Raw genomic sequence first — 24,976 nt, 5'->3', positions numbered from 1 at the left:
ACAGCAGCGTGACACTCACGCGACCGCAGGGCTGGCACGCTGGGGCACCCGCGAGCCCCTGCCAGGGCGAGGAAGGGGTCCATCTCCCCTGCCTTCCTCCGGCTTTTACATCCCCATTTCCCACCCTGGCCTGGCTGGGCTGGAGGAGACGCCGAGTCGGGGCGCTGGCACCGCTCCTCACCAGGTCACCCAACAAGCTCCCAACATGCCCAGACAGCTGGGTGGTAAAAATACTCCCTGGCCCGCTGTTTCGGCTGGATTAGCATCGCCTCAAACAAACCACCTCAGCCAGGCGCCGCAGGCAAACACCCAGACTGGATAAAACCCCGGAGCAAAAGAGTTTCGGGGCACGGGGCAGCCGGGGTGGGGTACCACCAACACTGGGGGTGAGGAGGAAGGATGCTCCACAGTCAGCAGTGCCTCGTGGCCACGGGGCAATCCTTCCCTGCACCCAAAAATCTCAGAAAGCATCGGGGTGGGTTTTTTTTTCGCTCCTTCCACCCCAAACCCCTCGCTGCTCTTTCGAGCGGGTGGGTAAAACCCGCCGGAGGAGTTGACCAGGGTGGTGGCAGCTCACCCGCCACCCTCCTCCCCCGCGTGCCCGGCTAATGGCATGCGGAAATTAATTCAGATGAGTGGGATGGATCCACTGCAGCCGGGAAGGAGACGGAGCCCCCGAGGTGCCATGCGTGGCGCCAAGGGGACGTGGGTGCCGCCGTCCCGGGGCGCTGGGAGGGCACGGCAGGCTCCGGCCGGGCCAGTCCAGCTTGTTGTTGGTCTCGCTTGCGGGGAGGGTGTCAGAGCCATGGGATGGGGTCCGGGGCAGGGACTGCATCCCTGTCACCCCACTGTGCCAGCTCCGGGAGGAGGGGGCTGTTGGTGGCAGCCCTGGGATCAACACACACACCCTGAGACATCTGGGGGCTTGGCACATTGATTTTGGCAAAGGTTTAGGCTGTGGGGGGAGGCACTCCCCTGGATGCAGCCCCTCAGCCCCCTCCCCTGGGAGCAGAGCAGCACTCCTAAGGCAGGTGCCATCTGTGTGATGAGAGCTGACCGTTCTCTGCACGCCCACAAACATCTCAGGAGAGAGCGGTGCTCACCCAGAAGGCCTTCCCTGTCACCCCTAGCACCCAGAGGAGGAGGGACAAGGGAGGTGGGAGCCCCTGGTCCTGCCTGGCCGCCCAGGGAGTGAATCAGCAGCGCCCGGGGCAGATGCCGGGCCGAGCCGTGCGCAGGCTGCGAGGGGCGGAGGTTTTGCACTCGCTCTCGCCCGGCCAAGGATAAATAGGAGGCGGCTGCCAGCCCTGCCAAAGCTGCTCTTCCCACCACCCAACGCTTCCGACAGCCGGCACCCAGCCCAGGCAGACATGGACTCCCAGGATTGCCCTTGCGCCACGGGTAAGCCAGGGCTTCCCTCCGCCTCGGCCCCAGGGGGGCTGCGGGAACCCGAGCATCCCGGCGGGACCACCGACGCTCCCGCCTGCCGGCCTCCTGCGCCATCACTAATGCTCTCTCTCATCCCGGCCGGGGAGCTGCTGAAATCCGCTCCCAGCGTTACGGTGGCACACCTGGAGCATCCCGCCGGGAAGCAGCCAGGAATGCTATGACCTCCCCACCGAGAGAGGCCGGAGAGCGGATGCTCAGGGCCGGAGGGGGGGTGGGGGGTGATGCTCTCTCCGCCCCGGAGCATCCCCGCTGATCCCCGGGGGATGCAGGGATCCCCTCCTAGCACCTCCTCTCAATCCTTTTTTCTCCTTTTCTCTGTGTTTTAGGTGGCACCTGCACCTGCGGGGACAACTGCAAATGCAAAAACTGCAAATGCACATCATGCAAAAAAGGTAAGGGGGGGTCTCCGAGCCCCACAGAGAGGGGCAGAAACGCTCAGGGGGGGGGTTTCCCTACACATCCCTGGACACACGGAATCAAATCAGGCTCAGCACTGACAGAGTTGAGTTTATTCCTCCCGTAAATTTTTGCCCCCAGAGGAGCACAGGGTGAATTTCCCCCTGTCCTCCTTTCCCTGCCCCCCCCCCTCCCCCCAGGCAATACAAGTCACCCGGTATAACCCAAAATTCAGCGTCCCCCTCACTGCTGCCCAAGGCTCAGCGCAAGGGGATGCCCCGGGAGGAAACCGGCACCGGGATTTCTTCCGGCGGCTCCTGATGCCGTCACCCCCCGGGGCAGAGCAATGTACGGGAGGGTTTGCCCAGAGCGGGGCTGGGGGGGTCTGGTGAACCCCTGGGGGTCCCGCACCCTCTTCCTGCCTCTCCAGTGCCAGCCCTGGAAGCAAAAACACCCCGGGAAACACCACAGGGGACGGAGACGCTGCTAAGGGGGGAGGAGACAGGAGTCAGTGAGAGGTCTCCAAACCAGCCACCCACCACGGGACCCCCCCAAACCCCATTCTGAGACCCCCCCCAGGAGTGTCCCTGACTTGTTTTTCTCCCTCCCCCCGCCCCCCCCACAGGCTGCTGCTCCTGCTGTCCGGCGGGATGTGCCAAGTGCGCGCAGGGCTGCGTCTGCAAGGGCCCCCCCTCCGCCAAGTGCAGCTGCTGCAAGTAGGCACCCTCCCGACTGCACATCTGGGGGGTGCTGCACATCTGGGGGGAGAAAGAAGAATAACCTTATTATGTATGTTGGGTTGTTTTTTTGGTTTTTTCTTTTGGTTTTTTTTTTTTTATATATGTGTTCAGATATCTTCAGTGTTTGTCACTTGTGACCTGTAATAAGCTACTTAAATAAAGTGATGTGTATATAAAGGTCTCTAAGGAACCCGGCACTTCTGTTGGAGGGGGCAGTTTCCCTGGGGCACGGGGGTGGGCAACGTGTCTGGGGGGGTCATGGCAAAGAGCCCACGTCTTATTTTCACTCTTTTCTTCCAATCTTGGCTCTGCCCTCCCTACCCGCAGCTCTGACTCTTCTTTTAACACTTTCCCTGCACATTAAAGTAATTTAAAGGGCTTTTTTCCCACCCCCCCACCGCCCCCCCCCCACACACACCCTGGTTTTACCCAAGGGCAAATCCCAGGCTCTCTCCTCCACCAGAGATCCTCGGGGCTAACGAGCAGCTCGTTATTACAAGCCTTCACCGACAGTGTAATAACCGCTGCAGCCCTGCCCGTTTCCAGGGGGAACGTTTCCAGGCAGGTGAGGCGCCGGGAAAACAGGTTTAGTTTTCCTCCCGGCAGTTCAGTTGAACGGGCTGGAAGAACCACCCTGCTCATGCCCCTGCCACCTCTGCCAGCCCGGCAGGGCGCCTCCATGTGGAGCCCCGGCTGGCCTGGATGCCCACGATGGGGTGCGATGCCCACGATGGGTTGTGATGTCCACGATGGGATGTGATGCCCACACCAGGGTGCAATGCACATGATGGGGTGTGATGCCCACGATGGAATCTGATGCCCACGATGGGGTGCAATGTCCTCAATGGGATGTGATGCCCACAATGGGATATGATGCCCACACCAGGGTGCAATGCCCTCAATGGGTTGTGATGTCCACAATGCGATATGATGCCCACACCAGAGTACAATGCCCTCAATGGAGTGTGATGCCCATGCCAGTGTGCAATGTCCACGATGGGATGCGATGCCCACACCAGGGTGCAATGCCCTCAATGGGATGTGATGCCCACGATGGGGTGTGATGCCCATGATGGGATGTGATGCCCACGATGGGGTGCAATGCCCACAATGGGATGTGATGCCACAATGCAATGTGATGCCCTCAATGGGATGTGATGCCCACGCCAGGGTGCAATGCCCACGATGGGATGTGATGCCATGATGCGATGCAATGCCCACAACGGGATAGGATGCTCATGATGGGATGTGGTGCCCATGCCAGGGTGCAATGTCCGTGATGGGTTGCAATACCCATGATGGGATGTGATGCCCAAGATGGGATGAGATATCCATGATGGGATGTGATACCCATGATGTGTTGTGAAGCCCACGATGAGATGTGATGCCCACACCAGGGTGCAATGCCCTTAATGGGTAGTGATGCCCACGCTAGGGTGCAATGCCCACAATGGGATTGGATGCTCATGATGGGATGTGATGCCCATGCCAGAGTGCAATGTCCGTGATGGGTTGTAATGCTCACGCCAGGGTGCAATGCCCATAATGGGATGGGATGCTTATGATGGGTTGCCCATGCCAGAGTGCAATGCCCACAATGGGATGTGACGCCTGCAGTGGGTTGCAATGCCCGTGCCACCATGTAATGCCCACCATGGGATGTCATGCCCATGCTGGGTGTGATGCTTGCCCTGCCCAAGCGCAGTCACGCTGCTGCCAGGACGCTGTACCCCAGGTGCCATGCGGCACCATGCTGCTTCCCAGGACACACAAGGTGTCCTGCCTGTCCCCACGCTCCCCAAATTCAGCCTTCTGTGGCCTCTTTTTAGCTGCAAACCCCTTCCTGACCCATCCAGCCACCACTGCCAGGACTCAGCCAGGGTTCTGGCATGGCCAAGGCCACCCCTGCCCACCAGCTGCTTGTGGTGCTGATGCCCAGGAGATTCCCTCTTTGCTCCGGGAGGGCTCTTTCCCCAGGGTGTCCCCTGAGATGTCACCATCACGCCACTGCTGCCGAGGACATGAAGCCTGTCCCTACGCCAGCTGGCATGCCACAGGCAGGGTGCAGCATCAGCTGGGGAGCACCACGTTAAACTCTTATTCCGCAAAGAGCAGGGTTATCTTTATTCCTTCCTATCCAGGGAGATTTAAGCGCCAACCATGCAAAAACATTGTTGGTGAGCCAACAACAAGTGTGAAGGAGAGGCTGCTAATGGGATTTCTCCCCAAATAACGTGGTTTAACCAGCCAGGCTGAGAGCATCCTTCCAGCCTCGCTGTCCCGGGTGGGTTTCATAGAATGGTTTGGGTTGGAAGGGACCTTAAAGACCATCCAGTCCCACCCCCTGCCCTGGGCAGGGACACCAGACCAGGTTGCTCAAAGCCTCCTCCAACCCAACCTGGAATGTTTCCAGGGATGGGGCATCCACCACCTCTCTGGGCAACCTGGGCCAGGGTCTCACCACCCTCACAGCAAAAAAAATGTCATCTTTAGTCTAAATCTCCCCTCTTTCAGTTTAAATCTGTCTCCCCTCCTCCTATGGCTCCTCCCCATCATCCAGAGTCCCTCCCCAGCTTTCCTGGAGCCCCTTGAGGGACTGGAAGGGGCTCCCTGGAGCCTTCTCTTCTCCAGGCTGAACCCCCCCAACTCTCTCAGCCTGTCCTCACAGCAGAGGGGCTCCAGCCCTCCCAGCATCTCTGTGGCCTCCTTTGGCCCTGCTCCAACAGGTCTTTGTCCTTCTGCTGTTCGTGGCCCCAGAGCTGGAGGCAGAACAGGGGGGGGTCTCCCCAGAGCGGAGCAGAGGGGCAGAATCCCACCCCTCTCCCTGCTGGCCACGCTGCTGGGGATGCAGCCCAGGATGCGGGGGGCTTTCTGGGCTGCCAGCGCACATTGCTGGGTCATGTCCAGCTTTTCATCTGCCAAGTTCTTCCCCACTCTCCATCCCTTCATGCCCCAGCCTGTATTGATACCGGGGTTTGCCCCAACCCAGATGCAGGACCCTGCACTTGGCCATGTTGAACCTCATGTAGTTTACATGGGCCCACTTCTCCAGCTTGTCCAGGTCCCTCTGGATGGCATCCCTTCCCTCGGGAGTGTCAGCTGCACCACACAGCTTGGTGTCATAGAATCATAGAATCATCTAGGTTGGAAAAGACCCTTGGGATCATCGAGTCCAACCATCTACCCTACTCTACAAAGTTTTTCCCTACACCATATCCCCCAACACCACATCTAAGAGACTCTTAAACTCATCCAAGGATGGCGACTCAGCCACCTCCCTGGGCAGCCTGTTCCAGTGTCTGATCACTCTTATTGTGAAGAATTTCTTCCTAATGTCCAGTCTAAACCTGCCCTGTTGCAGCTTGAAGCCATTCCCTCTTGTTCTATCGCTATTTGCTTGTCAGAAGAGCCCAGCACCAACCTCTCTACAGTGTCCTTTCAAGTAGTTGTAGAGAGTGATGAGGTCACCCCTCAGCCTCCTCTTCCTTAAACTAAACAGTCCCAGCTCCCTCAATCGTTCTTTGTACGATTTATTCTCCAGGCCCTTCACCAGCTTCGTTGCCCTCCTCTGCACCCGCTCCAGCACCTCGATATCTCTCTTGGATTGAGGTGCCCAAAACTGGACACAATACTCCAGGTGTGGCCTCACCAGTGCTGAGTACAGGGGGACAATCACCTCCCTACTCCTGCTGGTCACACTCTTTCTAATACAAGCCAGGATGCCGTTGGCTTTCTTGGCCACCTGGGCACACTGCTGGCTCATCTTCAGCCGCTTGTCAATCAGAACCTCTAAGTCCTTTTCCACCAGGCAGCTCCAGCCACACTTCCCCAAACCTGTAGCCTGTAGGGGTTGGTGTAGCCCTTTATCCCACCACCTATGTGGGTAATGAAGATATAGAACAGTACTGGTCCCAGCATGGGCACCACTCATCACTGGTCTCCAGCTGGACATTGAGCCGTTGACCACTACCCTCTGGATGTGACCATCCGACCAATTCCTCAACCACCGAACAGTCCATCCATCAAATCCATCTCTCTCCAATTTAGAGAGAAGGATATGGTGGGGGATCCCACCGGATCCCTTGCCCACGCTGGGAGGGGGTTTGCACCGGTACTGCCCCACGGCTCTGCCCCTTTCCTGTCCCTGTGCCCCACAGCAGCCCGATGGAGAGCGGCTATGGGATGCTGTCCCCTCCCTGCCCGGGAAGCGGGGTGCAGACGGGGGTACTGGCAGGTCAGCTCAGAGCCCTGAGACCTGTGCTGGGCAGCGGCAGTTCCTCTGCTCACTTTATGGCTGCTCTAAAGTCAGGGTTGGACCCGGCACTCCTCGTACAGGGGCACAGCCTCGGGATTAACCGCTCCCTGCCGGCCCCGGGAAACGGGAATAGAAACCCCACCATGTGCCCCTCTCCCCAGGGCATCCGGCACATGCCCTGCACCCCCACATTTTGGCAAACCTGCGGCTCAGGGGACACACGGCTCGTCCCTCCCCATCTCATTATTCAGTGGAAATTCCCCGATTGCAAAACAGGGCATTTTCCGGGCTCTTTTCCCTTCCCAGCTCCACGTCCGGTCCTGTGGGGACGCTGCGCTGCCCCTTCCCGCTCGCAGTGATGGGGGGGCTGCGGCCACGTACCCCATGATCTGGGACAGCCCCTCCATGGTGATATGCAGGATTCCCAGAAATCTGGGATTTCTCCTGCCCCCCCTGCCACCTCACCCCTGCACGCTCCCCTCCACCCCCACCAATTTTTGGTACAGCCCCATGTCGGGGTGCACATCCCCAATTTGGGTGGTGGGGGGCTCTCCTTTCTTTAAACAGGGGTGCACCAGAGCCCATTCCCGATGGGGGTCTGGGGGGGGGCAACTCCCAGCCGGCAGCACTGTGCTGGGGGGGGCGAGGGGGGTGTCCGGGAAGCGATTTCATAACCCGTGTTTACGTGCAGGGAGACCACACGTGAGCCGTGATTTCACCTCTCCTCCTTCCCCGCTCAGCCAGTGGCGAGTGCAGCGCCTGCTATTTACACTCCCTGGCTGCTGCCCGCACAACCCTGCCAGGAAAAAAAAAAATAAAAAAATATATATATATAAATAAATCGGTGTTTTTGCAAACAAGCACGAGCCGTTCCCTGGCACAACCTCCCAGGGCCACCGAGCTCCTCCTCCTCATCCCAGCACCCGCTGGCCTGGGCACCACCGGGACCGACCCCAAGCTCCAAGCCCAGACTTGCCCAGTTTTTAACAAAACCCCCACTGCCACCAAGATCACCGGGTGCAAGTGTGGCGATGGCCTCCCCCTGGCCCAGCCGCTGGTTTCTGTGCCAGGTGCCAAGCTGGACATGGGCACAAGCGTGGCAGTGGAAGCCGGTTGGCACGTGAACACCGTGACAAGGGGGGAAAACCCACTGGCACCGGTGATGCCACAAAGCCATGATTTCCAGCAGCCCCCTGCCACACTCCCGCGCTGCGTCCCGGTTCTGCACCCCCATGCTCACCCCCTCCTGAGGGGGCCAGCCAAGCACCCCAGCCCCACGAGGTCTGCCCTGGGGCCACCCCACTCTCCGGCAGGATGCTGAGACTGTCCCAGCCCCGGGGACAGACACCTGCATCCCATGGCCTCCCAAAGGATGGGGGGGGGGGGGGGGGGGCTGCACCCCACCTCTGGGCACACGGGGCTGGGAAAGGGCCAGGAAGCTTGGCAAGGTGAGGGGGTTGGTGGCACCCCTTCCTTGGCATCTTCCAGCCTCTTGTCTCCTTCCCCCCGGGATGCAGCACCCGGGGGTCCTGGCTGGGAGTACGGGGGGGGGGGGAGGAGGGGGGGGCAGGGCGATGACCCGAGGTGAGCACGGCACCAGGGCACGGCCCCGGGGTGAGCACGGCCCCGGGGTGAGCACGGCCCCCGTGAGCACGGCACGGCCCCGGGGTGAGCACGGCCCCGGGGTAAGCACGGCCCCCGTGAGCACGGCACGGCCCCGGGGTGAGCACGGCCCCAGGGCACGGCACGGCCCCGGGGTGAGCACGGCACCAGGGGACCGCCCCGGGTGAGCACGGCCCCGCTGAGCACGGCACGGCCCCGGGGTGAGCACGGCCCCGCGGCACCGGGTGAACACGGTCCCGCCCCGCCGTGTGCAGCGCCGAGCACCGCCCCGCTCCGCCGTCCCATAAATACCGGGCGGCCGGCGCCCGTCGTTACCGCTGCCAGCCCAGGCGAGACTGCTGAGACCGCATCGGCCGAAAGAAGCCATCCCAATCCAACCAACCCAAGCCATGGATCCCCAGGACTGCACGTGTGCCGCCGGTAAGGGTCCCGGTCCCGGTCCCGGTCCCGTCCCGTCCCGTCGGGTCCCGGCTCGTCCCGTCCCGCCAGATCCCGGCTACGCCAGGCCGGTCCCCTCCCGGTCCCGTCCAGTCGGGTCCCACCGGCTCCCGGCCGGTCCCCTCCCTGTCCCGTCCTGTCGGTCCCCTCCCGGTCCCCTCCCGTCGGTCCCACCGGCTCCCGGCCTGTCCCCTCCCTGTCCCGTCCTGTCGGTCCCCTCCCGTCGGTCCCACCGGCTCCCGGCCGGTCCCCTCCCGGTCCCGTCCCGTCGGGTCCCGCCGGTCCTCTCCCGGTCCCCTCCCGTCGGGTCCCACCGGCTCCCGGCCGGTCCCTTCCCGGTCCCATTCCGCCGGCTCCCGACTGTGCCCGGCCGGTCTCTTCCCGGTCCCGTCCCGTCCCGTCGGGTCCCGGCTGATGGCCGATCTCCCCCCCCCCTTCCAGGTGACTCCTGCTCCTGCGCCGGGTCCTGCAAGTGCAAGAACTGCCGCTGCCAGAGCTGCCGCAAGAGTGAGTGGGGGGGCTCGGTCCAGGGGAGGCACAGCCTGTCCCTAGGGGAACCCCTCCTTGCCCTGCAGGATCGCCGTGGGGACCTTCCTGCACCACAGGGGAACCCCTCCTTGTACTGTTGAACCCCCGTGGGGACTTCCCAATCCTTGCCCCATAGAGAAACCCCCACCCCTTGCCCCGTAGGACCCCCTATGGAGACCCCACCACTCCCCCAGGGGGCCGCCCCTGCCCTGTAGGACCCTCATGGGGATCCTTCCCTCTTCCCCTGCTGACCCCCCCCCCCCGCTTTGCTCCCCTTTTGGGGGGTGCCCCTGCCCGGTAAGACCCTCATGGGGATCCTTCCCTCTTCCCCTGCTGACTCCCCCCCCCCCTTTGATCCCCTTTTGGGGGGTGCCCCTGCCCTGTAGGACCCTCATGGGGATCCTTCCCTCTTCCCCTGCACCCTGGGGACACCACTGCTCACCTTTAGGGAGGATGCCCCTAACCTGCAGGACCGTCATGAAGATCCTTCCCTCCTCCCCTGCCCCCTGGACACACTCCCCACTGCCCTTTTTTTTTGGGGGGGGTGGTGGGGTGGGTGCTTCTACCCTTTAGGACCCCCAACCGCTGCCCCATTGGGATCACAGCCCTGCCCGTGGCGGGGGGGGGGGGGTGGGTGGTGGTGGTGGGGGTGTCCCCACTCTCCACGGGGTGCCCCTGCCCCGTGACACCGCGAACCCTTCCTACCCACCCCCTAATTCTCCTCTCTGTGTGTTTGTGTGTTGTGTCCCCCCCCCAGGCTGCTGCTCCTGCTGCCCCGCCACCTGCAGCAACTGCGCCAAGGGCTGCGTCTGCAAGGAGCCGGCCAGCGGCAAGTGTAGCTGCTGCCACTGAGCCACCCGCCTCTGCCTGTAAATAGCCGGCACGCTTTCGGGGACGGGGGGGTGGGGGGTGGGGACACACACACACGCACACAAAAATGCCTATTTTTTTCACGTTTTTTGGGGTTTTTTTTGTATCTTCTCTACCAGTGGTGAGACCGGGTGGAAATAAAAGATTTTGCCTGGAGGTCTGTGTGGTGTCGTCGCGCTGGAGGCTGAGCCCGGTCGCCACTCGTGACTCCTGTGTGGGAATTGTCGCCTCGGGGTGGGGGGGGGGGGGCGCTGCTCACAAACACCCCCATGGCTTCTCCTCAGGGGGCTCTGCACCTCCCTGGGGGAGAAAAGCAGCTTCACGGGCAGGGGATGGACCTCATCCTGCACGTGGGGTGGCTCTGGGCATCTTTAAGGTCCTCTGGTGAGGACAGGGATGATGTGTCATAGGGCAGGGGGGGGGGCTCCATCCCCCTCCAGCCTTTCTCTGGCTTCGTGGTAGGTGGCTCTGCACCTCCTTGGGGGAGAAAAGTAGCTTCACGGGCAGGGGATGGACCTCATCCTGCACGTGGGGTGGCTCTGGGCATCTTTAAGGTCCCCTGGTGAGGACAGGGGTGATGTGTCATGGGGCGGGGGGGGAGGGTCCATCCCCCTCCAGCCTTTCTCTGGCTTTGTGGCAGGTGGCTCTGCACCTCCCTGGGGCTCCCACACCTTGGGGTGGAAGAGCTTGTGGGACCACCCTGGGGCTTCCACACCTCGGGCTGTAAGAGCTTGTGGGAGGAAGCGTGGTGGGTGGTTGGGTGGCACGGGCTGGCAGCTCGCCCGCCCTGAGGTGCTGCTGGAAGACACCCACCCCAACCCCGGTGGGGCCGTGGCTGTCTCCTGGGCAGGGGCAAACCCCCCCCTAAAAGCTCATGCTTTGCAAACCCCGACCTCTTTGCAGAGCAGATCTGTCCCCAAAGGGACGCTGCCCCGTGCCAAAGACCTCCAGCTACTGTGCTGCTCCTCCTGCCCCGGGCATCACCGCTGAGCATTCTTTTCCAGCCTTTTTTTTGGGAACACCTACCTTGGAGCAGGCAGGACAGACACCCTGAATAGCCCTGAATAAGCCCTGGGTGGGTTAAATGCCTGACAGTGGGTGGCTGCAGGGTGGTGGGTGCTGGGAGCGTGGAGGGGGGGCAATGGGAAGGTGCATGGGCCTGTTTCGCTTCCGAAAAGTCTCTGAGCCTCCGCCGCCGGCGGGGGTGGCTGCCCCTGCCTGCCCCAACGTGTCCCCTGGGTGTGTCCTGCCACGGAGGCAGGTTCCCAGCCCCGCTGCCAGGGCTGGCACCCCACGGTCCTCACCTCTCCGGGCAGGGGGGACACGGCTCAGCCTGGCAGGGATGTCCCCTCCAGCCCTCGGTGGCCAGGGACATGACGAATTTAAAAAAGCAAACCCAAAACGGGGGCACCCAAATACCCCTGCGGTCCTTTTTGCCAGCCTGGGTGGGATAAGGAAGGGTGTCTGCAAGGGGGGAGCGTGGCAGTGCCAGTCCCTAATGCCCGGGCCCTTCCCGGGATGCTCCAGGGGAGCTGCTGGCCCCTTCCCCAAAGGTTTGCCCAGCTCCCGCACGTGGGTGCCTGTCCTGCTCAGCACCCAGCCTCGCCGGTGAGAAAAGCAACACCCAGCTCAGCACCCATTTTTGCCTTTTAAATGTATTCTTATTGCATTAGCGTGTGCCTTCTGCCTAAGCAGCCTCCCAGCGCCGCCTGCTGCAGCCCAGCCTCAGCACGGGGACGGGGCTCAAGGGGCCTGCCTTGCCCTACGTACGTTTTTTTTTTAAATAAATAAATCTCATGGGAAGATGCTTTTTTTGAAAAGCGAGGCTGACGGGGGGCTGACACAGCCCTGGCACAGCAGGGCTGCAACCTTGGCCAGTGCAGCCGAGGGGCTGTGGGATGAGACACACACACACACACCTCTACACACCCTCCTCGGGAACCGGGCACCAGAATCGAATCCGGGGAGCGGATGGGGTTTCCCCTCCCAGGAAGCACCCCGGGCATCAACCGCTCCCTGTTCCCAGCGCTGTGCCAGGATGGGACGTGGGCACGCACCTCCACCCTGCCAGCATCCCCTGCCTGCTCGGGGTTCTGCCCGAGAGCCATGGCCTTCCCATCACCGATGCCCTTTCCAGCCTCCCGAGCTCTGATTTTGGCCGGGGGAAAAGCCCCAAGAGCGGTGGGATGGGTGCAGGCACCCGTGGGAGGTGCTGGCCTGGGATGTGCCCAGCACCCGGTTCTGCCTGTGGCTGCTCTCGGAGGTGGCCAGGGGCTTTCTGATCCCTGCGGGAGCATGGTCTATGGAAAAAAAAATACCTACTTTTTAATGAAGCAGGAGCTGCTGTCGGCCTGCGTCCCGCTGTGTATAGTGGGAGGGTGATGGGAATAAAGGCTTGATGCAAGAAGAGGCCAGTGTGCTTTATCCAGCCTGTTACGGTTTGAGGAACCCACACCAATCTATTGTCATTCAGACAATTCTTCTGTCACCCGATGACCCCTCCCCACCCGGGAAGGGGAATTGAGGAAAACCGAGGGTTGAAATATAAACAGATTTAACAGACTAATACTAAATAATTAACATTAATAACGCTGAAGATCCAGCATTGATCCCGATACCAATATAAACCACACGAGGACTGTCCCCAGCCCGTCCCATCCCAGGGAGCCGTGCCCTCCCCGCAGGGACAGCCAATGTGGGACACTGCGAGTGCTGCGGCTTTGGGAGGAAGGGAAGGGCTCAGGGCTCCGGCACCGGGGCAAGGAGTTCTCAGGATCCCAGCCATCGAGGGGGGGAGAGAGAGAGAGAGAGGACTCCTCAGCAAAGTTTCTAATTTATACTGAATGTGGCGTTCATGGTATGAAATAACCCTGTTGGCAGCTTGGGGCAAGTGCCCGGGTCTCGCTCCTCCTTGTCCCCGCTCCTGGGGAGCTCGAAATCACTGAGACCTTGAAACCCGCACCCTGGAGCTGGCTGTAAAGGGAATGTTGTCACCAATTCAGACACGGGAGCCTTCTAAAAGTGCATTTTTCCCAGGCATTGGAAGAGAAATCAGTCCTGTGTTGCTCAAACCAGGGCACAGCCCCTGGAAGAAAAGCAGAGCTCGGCTGGCAGAGGTGGTTTGAGGTGACGGTGTCTCTCCCCTGGGCACCCAGGGGAGGTGGAGAGGGGTGTCCTGGGCGCACCCCCAGCCCAGCAGCAGGGTACAGCTCGGGGGGGGTGCTGTGCCAAGCACTGCACCAGCCCCACGAGGCTGGTGTGTCCCACCAGGGCCGTGCTCCGCTTTTCTTCCAGGGGCTGTGTCCTGGTTTGAGCAATGAAGGACAACGGCCCTGGGTGGTGCTGGCATACCCAGTGCCCAGGGGACGGGCACCCTGTGCACCCTGTGCACCCCGTGCCCAGGGGACAGGCGCCGTGCGCAGAGAGTAAATACACCCCGTGCAGGGGGGACAGGCACCCTGCGCAGATACAGGCTGTGTGCAGAGGGGACGAGCACCCGGCGCACGTGTGACAGGCACCCCGCGCAGAGGGGACAGGCGGCGTGTGCAGACGGGGACATTCACCCTGTGCAGAGGGGACAGGCACCCAGCATGGAGGGGAAATACAGCCAGCATGGAGGGGACCGGCACCCAGTGCACCCCGTGCAGAGGGGACAAGCACTCCGTGCAGAGGGGACAGGTGACCTGTGCGGAGAGGACAGGCATCCTGTGCAGAGGGGACAGGCACCCAGCATGGAGGGGAAATACACCCAGCACAGAGGGGACGGGCAACCAGTGCAGAGGGGACAGGTGACCTGTGCAGAGAGGACAGGCATCCTGTGCACCCTGTGCAGAGGGGACAGCATCCCGTGGAGAGGTGACAGGTTACCTGTGTGGAGGGGACAGGCACCCAGTGCACCCTGTACAGAGGGGACAGGCACTCTGCGCACCCAGTGCACCCCGTGCGGAGGGGACAGGCACCCCGTGGAGAGGGGACAGACACCCCGTGGAGTGGGGACAGGTACCCTGTGTGCCTCATGCAGAGGGGACAGACACCCCGTACAGAGGGGACAGGCACCCCGTGCCCCTTATGCAGAGGGGACAGACACCCCGTGCACCCCTTGGAGAGGGGACAGACACCCCGTGGAACGGGGACAGACCCCCCGTGCACCCCGTGCAGAGGGGACGGCACCCGCAGGAGCGGCTCCCCGGGGCGAGCAGCCGCAGTTTCGCTGCCGCCGCTCCCTTTCCTTAAGGATTTGCTGCCACCTCCTGCTCCAGGCCAGCGCCGACCCGCAGCACCGGCGCCCGGCCGGTCCCGCTGTCCCCTGCCTGTGTCCGGCTCCCCCCGTGTCACCTGCCCTGGAGGAGCGGCTGCTCCCCCCAGCCCGACCCGGGGGGCACCAGCACTTGTCCCCTGGGAGCTCAGCACGCTCCTACTCCCGCTGGAAAGCTGCTCCGGGAGCCCGGACGGGCTCAGGGAGAGCTGGGATGGCACGATCACTCTGCCAGGGCATCCATCCCGCCTGGACACCGATCCCACTAGAGCAGCCATCCCACCAGGGCATCCATCCCACCAAAGCAGCTATCCCACCAGGGCACCCATCCCATCAGGACATCCATCCCACCAAGACATCCGTCCCACCAGAGCATTCATCCTACCAGGACACCCATCCCACCAGGACACCCATCCCACCAGGGCACCCTGCCAGGGACCGGTACACCCCTCAAGCTGGCTGCCCCAAACACCCCGGTGCCACGAGCGCTCTCCCCCTGCTAGTTTTCGGGATGAAGCTCCACGGAGGGTGTAACGGGGTACCCTGGGGCCAAGCCCAAATGCAGCAGACCCCAGGGCAAGGATCAGCCTGTGGCACGGGGAAAACACACTTTATACATGCCAAGTGTCGGCATATAATGCTAAATACATCAGAAAGAGTTAAAACTACAGATTTACAAAGAACACAGCCTCCAGGGATCCAGCCAGGCACCCAGTATGGGAAAACACTGATTTTTGGGAGTTGCTAGCCAGCCGCTGAACAACGGGTGAGTGTCACGGCACAGGGAGAGCAACCAAACCACCTCAGAGGGAGGAAGTTTGGGATTTGCACTATTTTTTTTAATTTTTTTTTTTTTTTTTTTGCTGGGGAAGGCAGTCGATCTGGAATGGCCACGAGGCACCCTCGCCTCCTCGGAGACCCGAAGAATTGGAATTGGGGCAGAGCCCCAGGGCTGGAATTTATAGCAGAAGTTGCGACGGGCCACCCTGCACTCTGATGGGGTCCTAAATCTCTGCCATACGTCCAAGATGCTCCCGATCTGGGTGGCTGGGGCACAGGCAGACCATCCAGGCAGGCAGCTCCCTGGGTAACCGCATTTTAGAACCACCTTGGGTGTTTTTGTATGCCCCAAGCGATGCTTGCGACTGGGAAAACGTGAAGTGGCAGGAGATGATTTATGAAGGCTCGAAAAAAACTTGTATTCAGTGAAGCAAGGAAAAGAAACCTTCTGAGGAAAGTCACGTTTTGGTGCTTGCTGTCCCCCACGCAAGGAGATACCCCTGGGAAAATCTGGATTGTGGTGTTGGGGCAGGCTGGGATTTAATTTGCCTGAGCGCATCCCAGTGAGGGCAGATTTCCACCCAGCAGGGCCATGAATCGACGGGCAGCAATTAGGTGGGAGCGACTGCCGCCCCTGGGCTGCCTTAGGCACAAAAACTGCTGGCAAATCCGGAAAACTTTTGTACGTGGAGGCTGTATTAATGGGGGAATCCATTCGGCTTTGAAGGGCGGTAGGACATCTTGGTGCTGCAGCAGTTTCCCTTGCTGGGTATCACGGATCCGAGAAGGTCGCTGCAGCCGGACCGTGATGCTGGGGACTTCCTCAGCAGGAATTGTTCTTCGTGGGTGAGAAAGGGCGTGGGATATGGAGAGAGCTGGGCAAATGGGACCCCCATTAAAATACGCCTTAAGGAAGGCAGCCCTGAGGAGAAGGACTTGGGGGTGTTGGTAGATGAGAAGTTCCACATGTCCCAGCAACGTGCACTGGCAGAAAGCCCCCCGCATCCTGGGCTGCATCCCCAGCAGCGTGGCCAGCAGGGCAAGGGGGGGGATTCTGCCCCTCTGATCCGCTCTGGGGACACCCCCCCTCAGTGCTGCCTCCAGCTCTGGGGCCACCAAAATCAAAAGGACACAGACCTGTGGGAGCAGGGCCAGAGGAGGCCACAGAGATGCTGGGAGGGCTGGAGCCCCTCTGCTGGGAGGACAGGCTGAGAGAGTTAGGGGGGTTCAGCCTGGAGAAGAGAAGGCTCCGGGGAGACCTTAGAGCCCCTTCCAGTCCCTCAAGGAGCTCCAGGAAAGCTGGGGGGGGACTCTGGATCAGGGCAGAGGCGGTGGAGGACAGAGTGGGGGGCATCAGGCCACCACCCACCATCCTCCTACCCTGCACCCAGCTCCTTGCTACTTGCAAACTGCTTTATTTCTCAAAAAAAAAAACCCCAAAAACCCAGACAAAACCTATTTATTTTCCATTTTTTCCCCCAATTCACCCCTCAGCAAGGTCCATTTACCCCTCTTCCCTTACCCTTACCCTTCCCTTCCTCTCCTCCTCCTCCTTTGCCCCCCACCAACCCTCTTCCACCCCATTTCCCCCTCTTTTCCCTCAAATTGCAGAGCACCTGGGCTCCATTGGAGACTCCTCCCTCCCCAGGTGTTCCCGCTTTGCCCTCTCCGCCCGCTCCCCTTTTTCCCAGCCCTGGAGAAGGGCAGCAGCACCCAGCAGCCCCCTATGGGGCTGTGTCTGAGGGATGCTCCTCCTGGTGTCACTGCTGCCAGGATGTCACCGGTGAGTCCCAAGGGACCACGGTGGGGGGAGAAAGGCCAGGGTGCCAGCAGGCCCCCCGGCTAGGTAGGCAGGGGGAGGGATGGTTGGGGGGTTGGTGGCCACTCCAGCATCACCCGTGGGTGCTGGCTGTGTCCCCTGAGCAGGGCTGAGCCCCTCTGTGTGCTGTCAGGGCAATGGATGGGGAGGGGTGGTCTCATCCTGGGGCTCTGGGGTGGGTGAGGGGCAGTGGTGGGGCAGGAGGCTACTGGAGATGCGCCACTTGCTGTGGGCCAGGGGAGCTTTGCTTGCTTCTTCTCTGTTGTGGAGGCCATTGTGTCCAGTAAGTGACCTTTTGCTTTGTTATCAACAAAATGCGTATGAAAATACACACCCTGCCTATGTGAATGAAGATTATAGAGATCATGCTAAACGTATATGACTATGGCACTCGTCTCTCAGCTCAAATCATGCTACATGTCACCCGGGAGAAGGGAGAAACCTGAGATAAGGCTGCTCTTGCAAGGGAGGTGGACCGTGCTAATTTGGCAAACATAAAAAGGGAAACTAAGTGCCCCTAGGGAGAACAAAGAAGATGACTGTACCTGGGAAGATCTTTCCCAAGAAAGAAGAAGATTATGCCTTGAAGACTTCCTGAAAAAGGTGCTGGAACCACAAGCTGTGATCTCTTTACCTCTTTTTCTCTATCTTTTCCTTTCTCTATTCCTCAGTTTCTCGTTTCTCTTAGAGTTGTTCAGTAACGACCTCAAGTCCCGCTTGCCTTAAGTTGGTGTGTACCTGTTGTTCAGTAACACAAGCCGTACCTCACCGCTTGCAGTAATTTGTTTTACACCTAACCAGTTATTATGGACTTGTTAAGACCTATGCTAACCACTTCGGGGAAACTAATAAATGTTTGTATACGGACCATGAGATTTATCTCCCCTCAGTCTGCGCCATTGGGGGATTTACAAATCTGAGTCGCTCACCCCCCCCCCCTTTCCTGGGAGTGGGATGTGACAGCTGGAGAGGGGCCAGATGTTTTGAGCCGAAAAAATGTGCATTATGGCATTAAGCCGCTTACGGCAGCGAGCGGCTGAGCCTGGTTCCTCACGGGAAGCCACAAAGCCTGAATTACGCCCCTGAAATAGCCTTTGGAAGAGCTGCTGTTATCTGGAGATCTATTTTCCTTTTCCAGCTCACCGGTTTCTCTCCTTCCCGATGCGGTGGGTGCCCAAAGGAGAGGGGAGGTGGCCCGGTGCCACCGGGCTGTCCCCCTCCCTGGAGTAGCCAGGACGTGCCGTACAAATCCATGCGAGATAGGTTGGGACGTCCCACCAGGTGGCTGGGAGAAAAGTCCTGCTGCTTTCATGGTGGAGAAGGCTAAAAACCTCCGGTGGAAATGCCGGTGCCCTTATGCCGTAGGGGAATGGGGGACGCCCTCGTCCCCAGGGTCTGGTGTCCAGGGTGGGTGTGCTCTGGGTGAAGTAGTTCAGAGACATTCAAGTATTTGTGGGGACGCTGGAGCCTCTGAGTCAGAACTGTTTTTTTCTTTTCCTTGGAGAATTCCGCAGGGATATCTAGTCTTACCCCATTTCCTTGGGTTTTGTTCTTTTCCCCAAGACACGTTGGTTTCACTTAAAAATGTGCGATTTCCTTGTGGCTTCACAGATTTCTGCTGCGAAGGGGCTCTTTCCTTCCCCAGCCGTGCCCTGCACAAAGGCTCTCCTGGGAGGACGCAAGCGGGAGATGCAGCTTGGAGGACCCTGTGTCTCGGCTCCTCCGGCAGGACCTTCTCAGGAGCCATCAGCAAAGGGGACGGCTCGAGTGGCGGGCAGTCGGCTCGCACCGAGGCTTCTTGCCACGGCTCCCTGTGGCCGGATCCACTAAAGCTCATCTCCGTTCATCTTGACCGTCTTTCTCGACCATCTCTCTGTCCCACCAGCCTGTGGTGCACCTTTGCCGCGAGAACTGAGGGCGCGCAGGACACGACCCCATCCCAAGAGCAGGGTGATGGGGCTGCACCGCAGCTCTGGAAGGTGGGCAGAGCTTTTGCTCTCCACCGCTCCCCCCAATAAAGTCACCCTGACCACCCCTGCCTGCACACAGCCATCCGAGCAGGTTTCTGCAGCTGGACCGTGGTGCTAGGGATCTCCTCAGCAGTAAGCTGCAGCATTCAAGTGTCCCGCATTTGCTGTCCCCTGCTGAAGTGCACAGCTTCCTGCTGATGGAACGGGCTGGGGATAGTCCTTGTGTATTTTATATTGGTATCAGGACCAATCTTATTACTATTAATGTTGATTACAGAATCACAGAATCTTCATGGTTGGAAGGGACCTTTGAGATCGAGTCCAACCACAAAAAAAAAAAAAAACAAAAAAAACCAACCCAATACACAAAAAAAACCCACCACACCCGCCCACAAACAGACACAACCCAACAATCTCGGGCGTTAGAGCATGCCCTGAAGTGCCACCTCTACATGTTTCTTAAATACCTCCAGGGATGGCGACTCCACCACCTCCCTAGGCAGGCTGTTCCAGTGCCTGACCACCCTCTCGGTAAAGTAATTCTTCCTGATATCTAATCTAAACCTCCCCTGCTGCAGCTTCAGACCATCTCCTCTGGTCCTGTCATTATTCCCTTGGGAGAAGAGGCCAACACCCACCTCTCTACACCCTCCTTTCAGGGAGTTGTAGAGGGCAATGAGGTCTCCCCTCAGCCTCCTCTTCTCCAAACTAAACATGCCCAGTTCCCTCAGCCTCTCCTCATATGACTTGTTCTCCAGACCCCTCACCAGCTTGGTGGCTCTCCTCTGGACACGCTCCAGCAGCTCAATGTCCTTCCTGGAGTGAGGGGCCCAGAGCTGAACACAGCACTCGAGGTGAGGCCTCACCAGTGCCCAGTACAGAGGCACCATCACTGCCCTGCTCCTGCTGGCCACACTGTTCCTGATACAGGCCAGGATGCTCTTGGCCACCTGGGCACGCTGCTGGCTCACGTTAAGCCGGCTGTCCACCAACACCCCCAGGTCCTTTTCTGCTGGGCAGCTTTCCAGCCACTCTTCCCCAAGCCTGTAGCGTTGCCTGGGGTTGTTGCGACCGAAATGCAGGACCCGGCACTTGGCCTTATTAAACCTCATCCCGTTGGCCTTGGCCCATCGATCCAACCTGTCCAGGTCCCTCTGTAGAGCCTTCCAACCCTCAAGCAGATCAACACTCCCACCTAGTTTGGTGTCATCTGCAAGCTTTCTGAGGGTGCACTCAATCCCCTTATCCAGATCATCAGTGAAGATATTAAACAAGACTGGCCTCAAAACTGAGCCCTGAGGGACGCCACTGGTGACCGGCCGCCAACTGGATTTCACCCCATTAACCACAACTCTCTGGGCACGGCCATGCAGCCATTTTTTTGCCTAGTGAAGAGTACACTTGGTCTATGCCATGATTCGCCAGCTTCCCCAGGAGAACACTGTGGGGGACGGTGTCAAAGGCCTTACCAAAGTCCAGGTAGACAACGTCCACAGCCTTCCCCGCATCGAGAAGGTGGGTCACATGGTCATAGAAAGAGATCAGGTTGGTTAAGCAGGACCTCCCTTTCATAAACCCTTATTTATTATCTATTATCTAGTCTTTATAAATTATCTAGTCTTATTCTATTAAATCTGTTTATATCTCGACCCTTGGCTTTCCTTGGTTTTTTTCCTGACTGCCCTTCCTGGGTGGGGAGGGGTCAACGAGTGAGAGAATAATTGTCTAAATGACAATAAATTGTGGTGGGTTCCTCAAACGTAACACTGCTGTAAGGCTTGTGCTGATGTCTGGCTCCCCTGCCATCACGTGTGTGTGCCCACGAGGCGACCAAATGCAGCGTATCCCTGTGCACCTTCCAGAGACCCTTCTACTAGTGATGGAGAAAGCACCTGCTGGTTGTGGGTTTGTTTGCTGCTGCATTTGGCCATGGGAGGGGGAAAAAGCCACGGAATTGTCAGAGTTGGCAGGCACCTCTAGAGATCATCTAGTCCAACTCCCTTGCTAAAGCAGGATTGCCCAGAGCACATCACTCAGGACTGCATCCAGGCGGGTCTTGAAGACCTTCAGAGAAGGGGACTCCACACCCTCCCTGGGCAGCCTCTTCCAGGGCTCTGGCACCCTCACCGGAAAGAAGTTTCTCCTCATGTTTTAGTGGAACTTTCCATGTTCCAACTTGTGCCCGTTGCCCCTCGTCCTGTCACTGGCAACCACTGAAAAGAGTCCAGCTCCATTCTCCTTCAACCCACCCTTTAGGTACTTGTAAACATAGATAAGGTCTCCCCTCAGCCTTCTCTTCTCCAGGCTAGAGTCCCAGCTCTCTCAGCCTTTCCTCATCAGGGAGATGCTCCAATCCCTCAATCACCTTTGTTGCCCTGCACTGGACTCTCTCCAGTAGTTCCCTATCCCTCTTGAACTGGGGAGCCCAGAACTGGACGCAGTATTCCAGTTGTGGCCTCACCAGTGCAGAGTAGAGGGGGAGAATGACCTCCCTCCACCTACTGGCCACACTCTTCCCCATGCAGCCCAGGATCCCATTGGCCCTCTTGGCCACAAGGGCACATTGCTGGCTCATGGATAGTTTACTATCCACCAGGACCCCCAGATCCTTCTCCCCAGAAGTGCTTTCCAGCAGGTCCACCCCTAACCTATACTGGTGCCTGGGGTTCTTCCTCCCCAGGTGCAGGACCCTGCATTTGCCCTTGTTGAACCTCATGAGGTTCTTCTCTGCCCAGCTCTCCAGCCTGTCCAGGTCACGCTGGATGGTGGCACAGCTCTCTGGAGAGTCAGCCAGCCCTCCCAGTTTGGTATCATCAGCAAACTTGCTGAGGATACACTCTGTCCCCTCATCCAGGTCATTGATGAATATGTTGAACAAAACCAGACCAAGTATTGACTCCTGGGGGACACCGCTGGTTACAGGCCTCCAACTCGACCCTGCTCCATTAATTACAACCCTCTGAGTCCTGTCACACAGCCAGCTCTCAATCCACCTCATTCAAGTGAGATGAATTCGTTACGCTCACTTTACCTCCCAAGGAATCAGCTCTTGGGCAGCATTTGTCAGCATGAGTTGGTGGTGATTATAAAGGGAGAGGGAGGAGAGAGAGAGGAAAAAAACCCTGCACTTTGTTTCTTTCCCTATTTCTCTTCTTTCTTGTGTTGATTTCACCGTCGTGCCAAGTGAGCCGAGCACATGGCGCGGAGAAGGCGGAGGGTAGCCTCGAACCTCTGATCTCTGGAGGTAGCCACCGACACCCCCCCCCAACACATTGTCCATGTCTGCCTCCCAGCGCCTCAATAAAGCTGTTGTCGCGAGGGGGCGGGAGCCGGCGCGCGGGGACGGGCGGCGGCTGGGCCAATGGGAGCGCGCGGCGCGGGCACGCGCGTCAGCTCGGCCAATGGGAGTACGGGTCAGGGGGCGAGGGCGGCCAATAGGGGCGCGCGGCGCGGGGAGGGCAGGCGCGGCGGCCGGAGCGGCGGGCAGGTGAGGGCGCCTCGCGGGCCTGTCATGGCTTCCCCTTCCCCTTCCCTCAGCGGGCTGTGGCGGCTTCTAAACTATCCTCTGCCGGGTCCTGTGCCCCCGGCAGACGTCCCACTCCAGTCTGTGGTTCCCTCTCTGTGGGCGCCGGGCGGGCTCTGCGGTGGGGCCTCCCCTGAGGAGAGCCCCGTCAGGGAGGCGGCTGCCTGAGGCAGAGCGTGAGCAGCCACGGGCCCTGGCCCTCCCTGAAGAGTCTCCCCCCAAAGAAAAGCAGTACAGGCCGCTGCGGTGGGAGGCTGGTGGGGTGCGCTCGCAGGCCTCCCTGTGGGCCTTTCTGGGGCTCCTCGGGGGTTTCTGTATATCTCTGCCTGAAAAATAACCCGCGTTAAAGCAGCAGGGCTGGCTTTGTGCGTGCGAGGAGTGATCTCTTCATCCGAGCTGGTTTGTGCTAGGAGGCAGTGCAAAGCCTAGCTGTAGAGGGAGAGCTTGGCATTTGACCAAGGTGCTGTGTTGGTGTTTCAGGAAGCAGGAGCTCTTTGTATGAATGGTGTTAGCAGAGTGGGTCTGTGTATGTGTGTGATTTGGCCTCTCCGTTTCAGGTGCGGGGGGAGCATTCCTCGCCACCATCCTGACTGGAGAAAGAGTACCTGCTGCCAGGTACCTAATGGTGGGAGCTCATGAGGGGCACAGTGTTCTCTACCCTGTCCCTGGCTCAACTTCTTTTTCACAGCAGGTTTTGGTAAGCCCAGGTAGTTGCCAAGCGTTGCTTTCATGTGTCTGGCAGGATGTAGAAGACTTTAGAATCGAGAAGGTACCATATATGTAGAAGAAACCATACATGATACTTGGGACTCATGTTTTTCAGGTCAGTAAGTTTGATGCAGGACAGGACAGCTATCTTTAAATGCTTAACGTGGACCCTTCAGACTATCCTTGAGTGAGAATGATGATTAGCCCTTTCCCCTTACCCCAGCTCACAAGTCCTCTCTACCAACAGCAGTGCTGACTTCTCGTGCAAAACAGGTGAAAGTGATGGTAAGGATTTCTTACAGAGCATCTCGGATGCAGAACTCTATTTCTGAACCTAAAGAGTGCTATTTGGTAGCCCCTCCTAAGCAAGATTCAGTTCGTGTTACGGTTTTGATTTTTCTAGAGCTATCGTAAAGTATAGTAAAGTACAAAGTATGTAACTGTCGCTCTTTGGTCCCAACTGCAGGCAACAGCCAAACTTCTGTGACATGATGTTGAGCTGCCTTTGTGTTAAACCTTGATCTGTGGATGCACTGGGTGTCGGTATTTAATTAGCAACTACTGGGGATTGCTGGGTGCCATCTGTGTCACAACATTATTCCAAACCAGAGTATATTAACAGCGAGTGGAAGGGGTTGAATTAAAGCCTGAGTGCAAACAAGGGCTCCTTCCCTTCTCCTTCAATCTGTCGTGTTGTCTTATGGGACAGCAGTCAGGTCATGGACAACTAAGGTGAGGGTGACAATGAAAAGCCAGTTCCTGTGGGCTTTACTGCTGTTCGCTTATTTGTGTCTCTAAAAGTGTTTCCTACTCCTTGGGAAAACTAGGGGCTTACAAATAGGAAAAGCTTAAAAAATTGCTTGTGATTCTGTTGTCTAAAACCATAATGTTCCTGTTGTGAAAATATCACAGGAAATTCAGCAAGGGTGGGGGGGATCTGGGTTTTCATGTAAGGAATTTCAAATATCAAACTAAATGCTCGCTCTACTGAGGGTCAGTTTGCCACCCTGTGACAGTCAGTGCCCTGCTGAGTTGGGCGACCATCAGGTGATTAAAACAAGTACCAAGTTTTCAGAAAAGAGGGCGAGTGATGAGATGGCAGAACTGCCAGCTGAGTCAGCTATTCAGGATAGTGGGGACTTGAGACCTCTGTGAGGAACTTCAAAGTCAGATGGCAGATAAAAGGCAGTGTTGACAAATGTGTGATAGCATATATTGGAAGAAATCATTTAAAATGCCCAGTGTTCGGTTCCAGGTTAAATAATGAGCAGGATAGAGAAGAGTCATGTGCCTTTCTTTGTCCTTTTTCACAGTGTAAGAGCAAATAACTGAATGTTCTTGCCCTTAAAACTTTGAAAAAACGTTTTTGTTCAACGTATGTACTGTAACAGCTCTTTGAGATCATAAAAAGATTTTACTTTTGTGTGTCCACCTACGGATAAGATGAAGGGCAAAACATACAGGACATAAAGTCTTTATGGGAGGCAGAGGAGGATTAACTAGTGGGTGGTAAATGAAACAATAAGTTTGAAAAATTGTTGTGTGGCCTGTTCTAGATTTTCCTGCATCAGCCTTTTGTTGCTGGGGGAACAGGCTGTTGTACCAGATGGAGTACCAAGTTT

At 58.5% G+C, this 24,976-nt stretch overlaps 2 protein-coding genes across 2 annotated transcripts; both read left to right on the top strand.

Annotated features, from left to right (window-relative positions):
- Positions 1-1,370: 1,370 nt before the first annotated feature.
- On the top strand, positions 1,371-2,565 carry LOC141467665 (metallothionein-1). The gene is made up of 3 exons (XM_074152300.1): positions 1,371-1,401; positions 1,776-1,841; positions 2,471-2,565. The coding sequence occupies exons 1-3, from the start codon at positions 1,371-1,373 to the stop codon at positions 2,563-2,565; spliced, it is 192 nt and encodes a 63-aa protein (XP_074008401.1).
- Positions 2,566-8,782: 6,217 nt separating this feature from the next.
- LOC141467604 (metallothionein-2) lies at positions 8,783-10,454 on the top strand. Its single transcript, XM_074152218.1, has 3 exons — positions 8,783-8,883; positions 9,343-9,408; positions 10,187-10,454. Exons 1-3 carry the CDS (start codon positions 8,853-8,855, stop codon positions 10,279-10,281), a joined length of 192 nt encoding a protein of 63 aa, XP_074008319.1. The 5' UTR covers positions 8,783-8,852; the 3' UTR covers positions 10,282-10,454.
- Positions 10,455-24,976: the final 14,522 nt, after the last annotated feature.

Source organism: Numenius arquata, chromosome 8 (assembly GCF_964106895.1).
Source record: "Numenius arquata chromosome 8, bNumArq3.hap1.1, whole genome shotgun sequence".
NCBI lineage: Eukaryota > Metazoa > Chordata > Aves > Charadriiformes > Scolopacidae > Numenius > Numenius arquata.
Note: the sequence above shows the minus strand (reverse complement) of the source record. Positions and strands in the feature narration are given on the sequence as shown.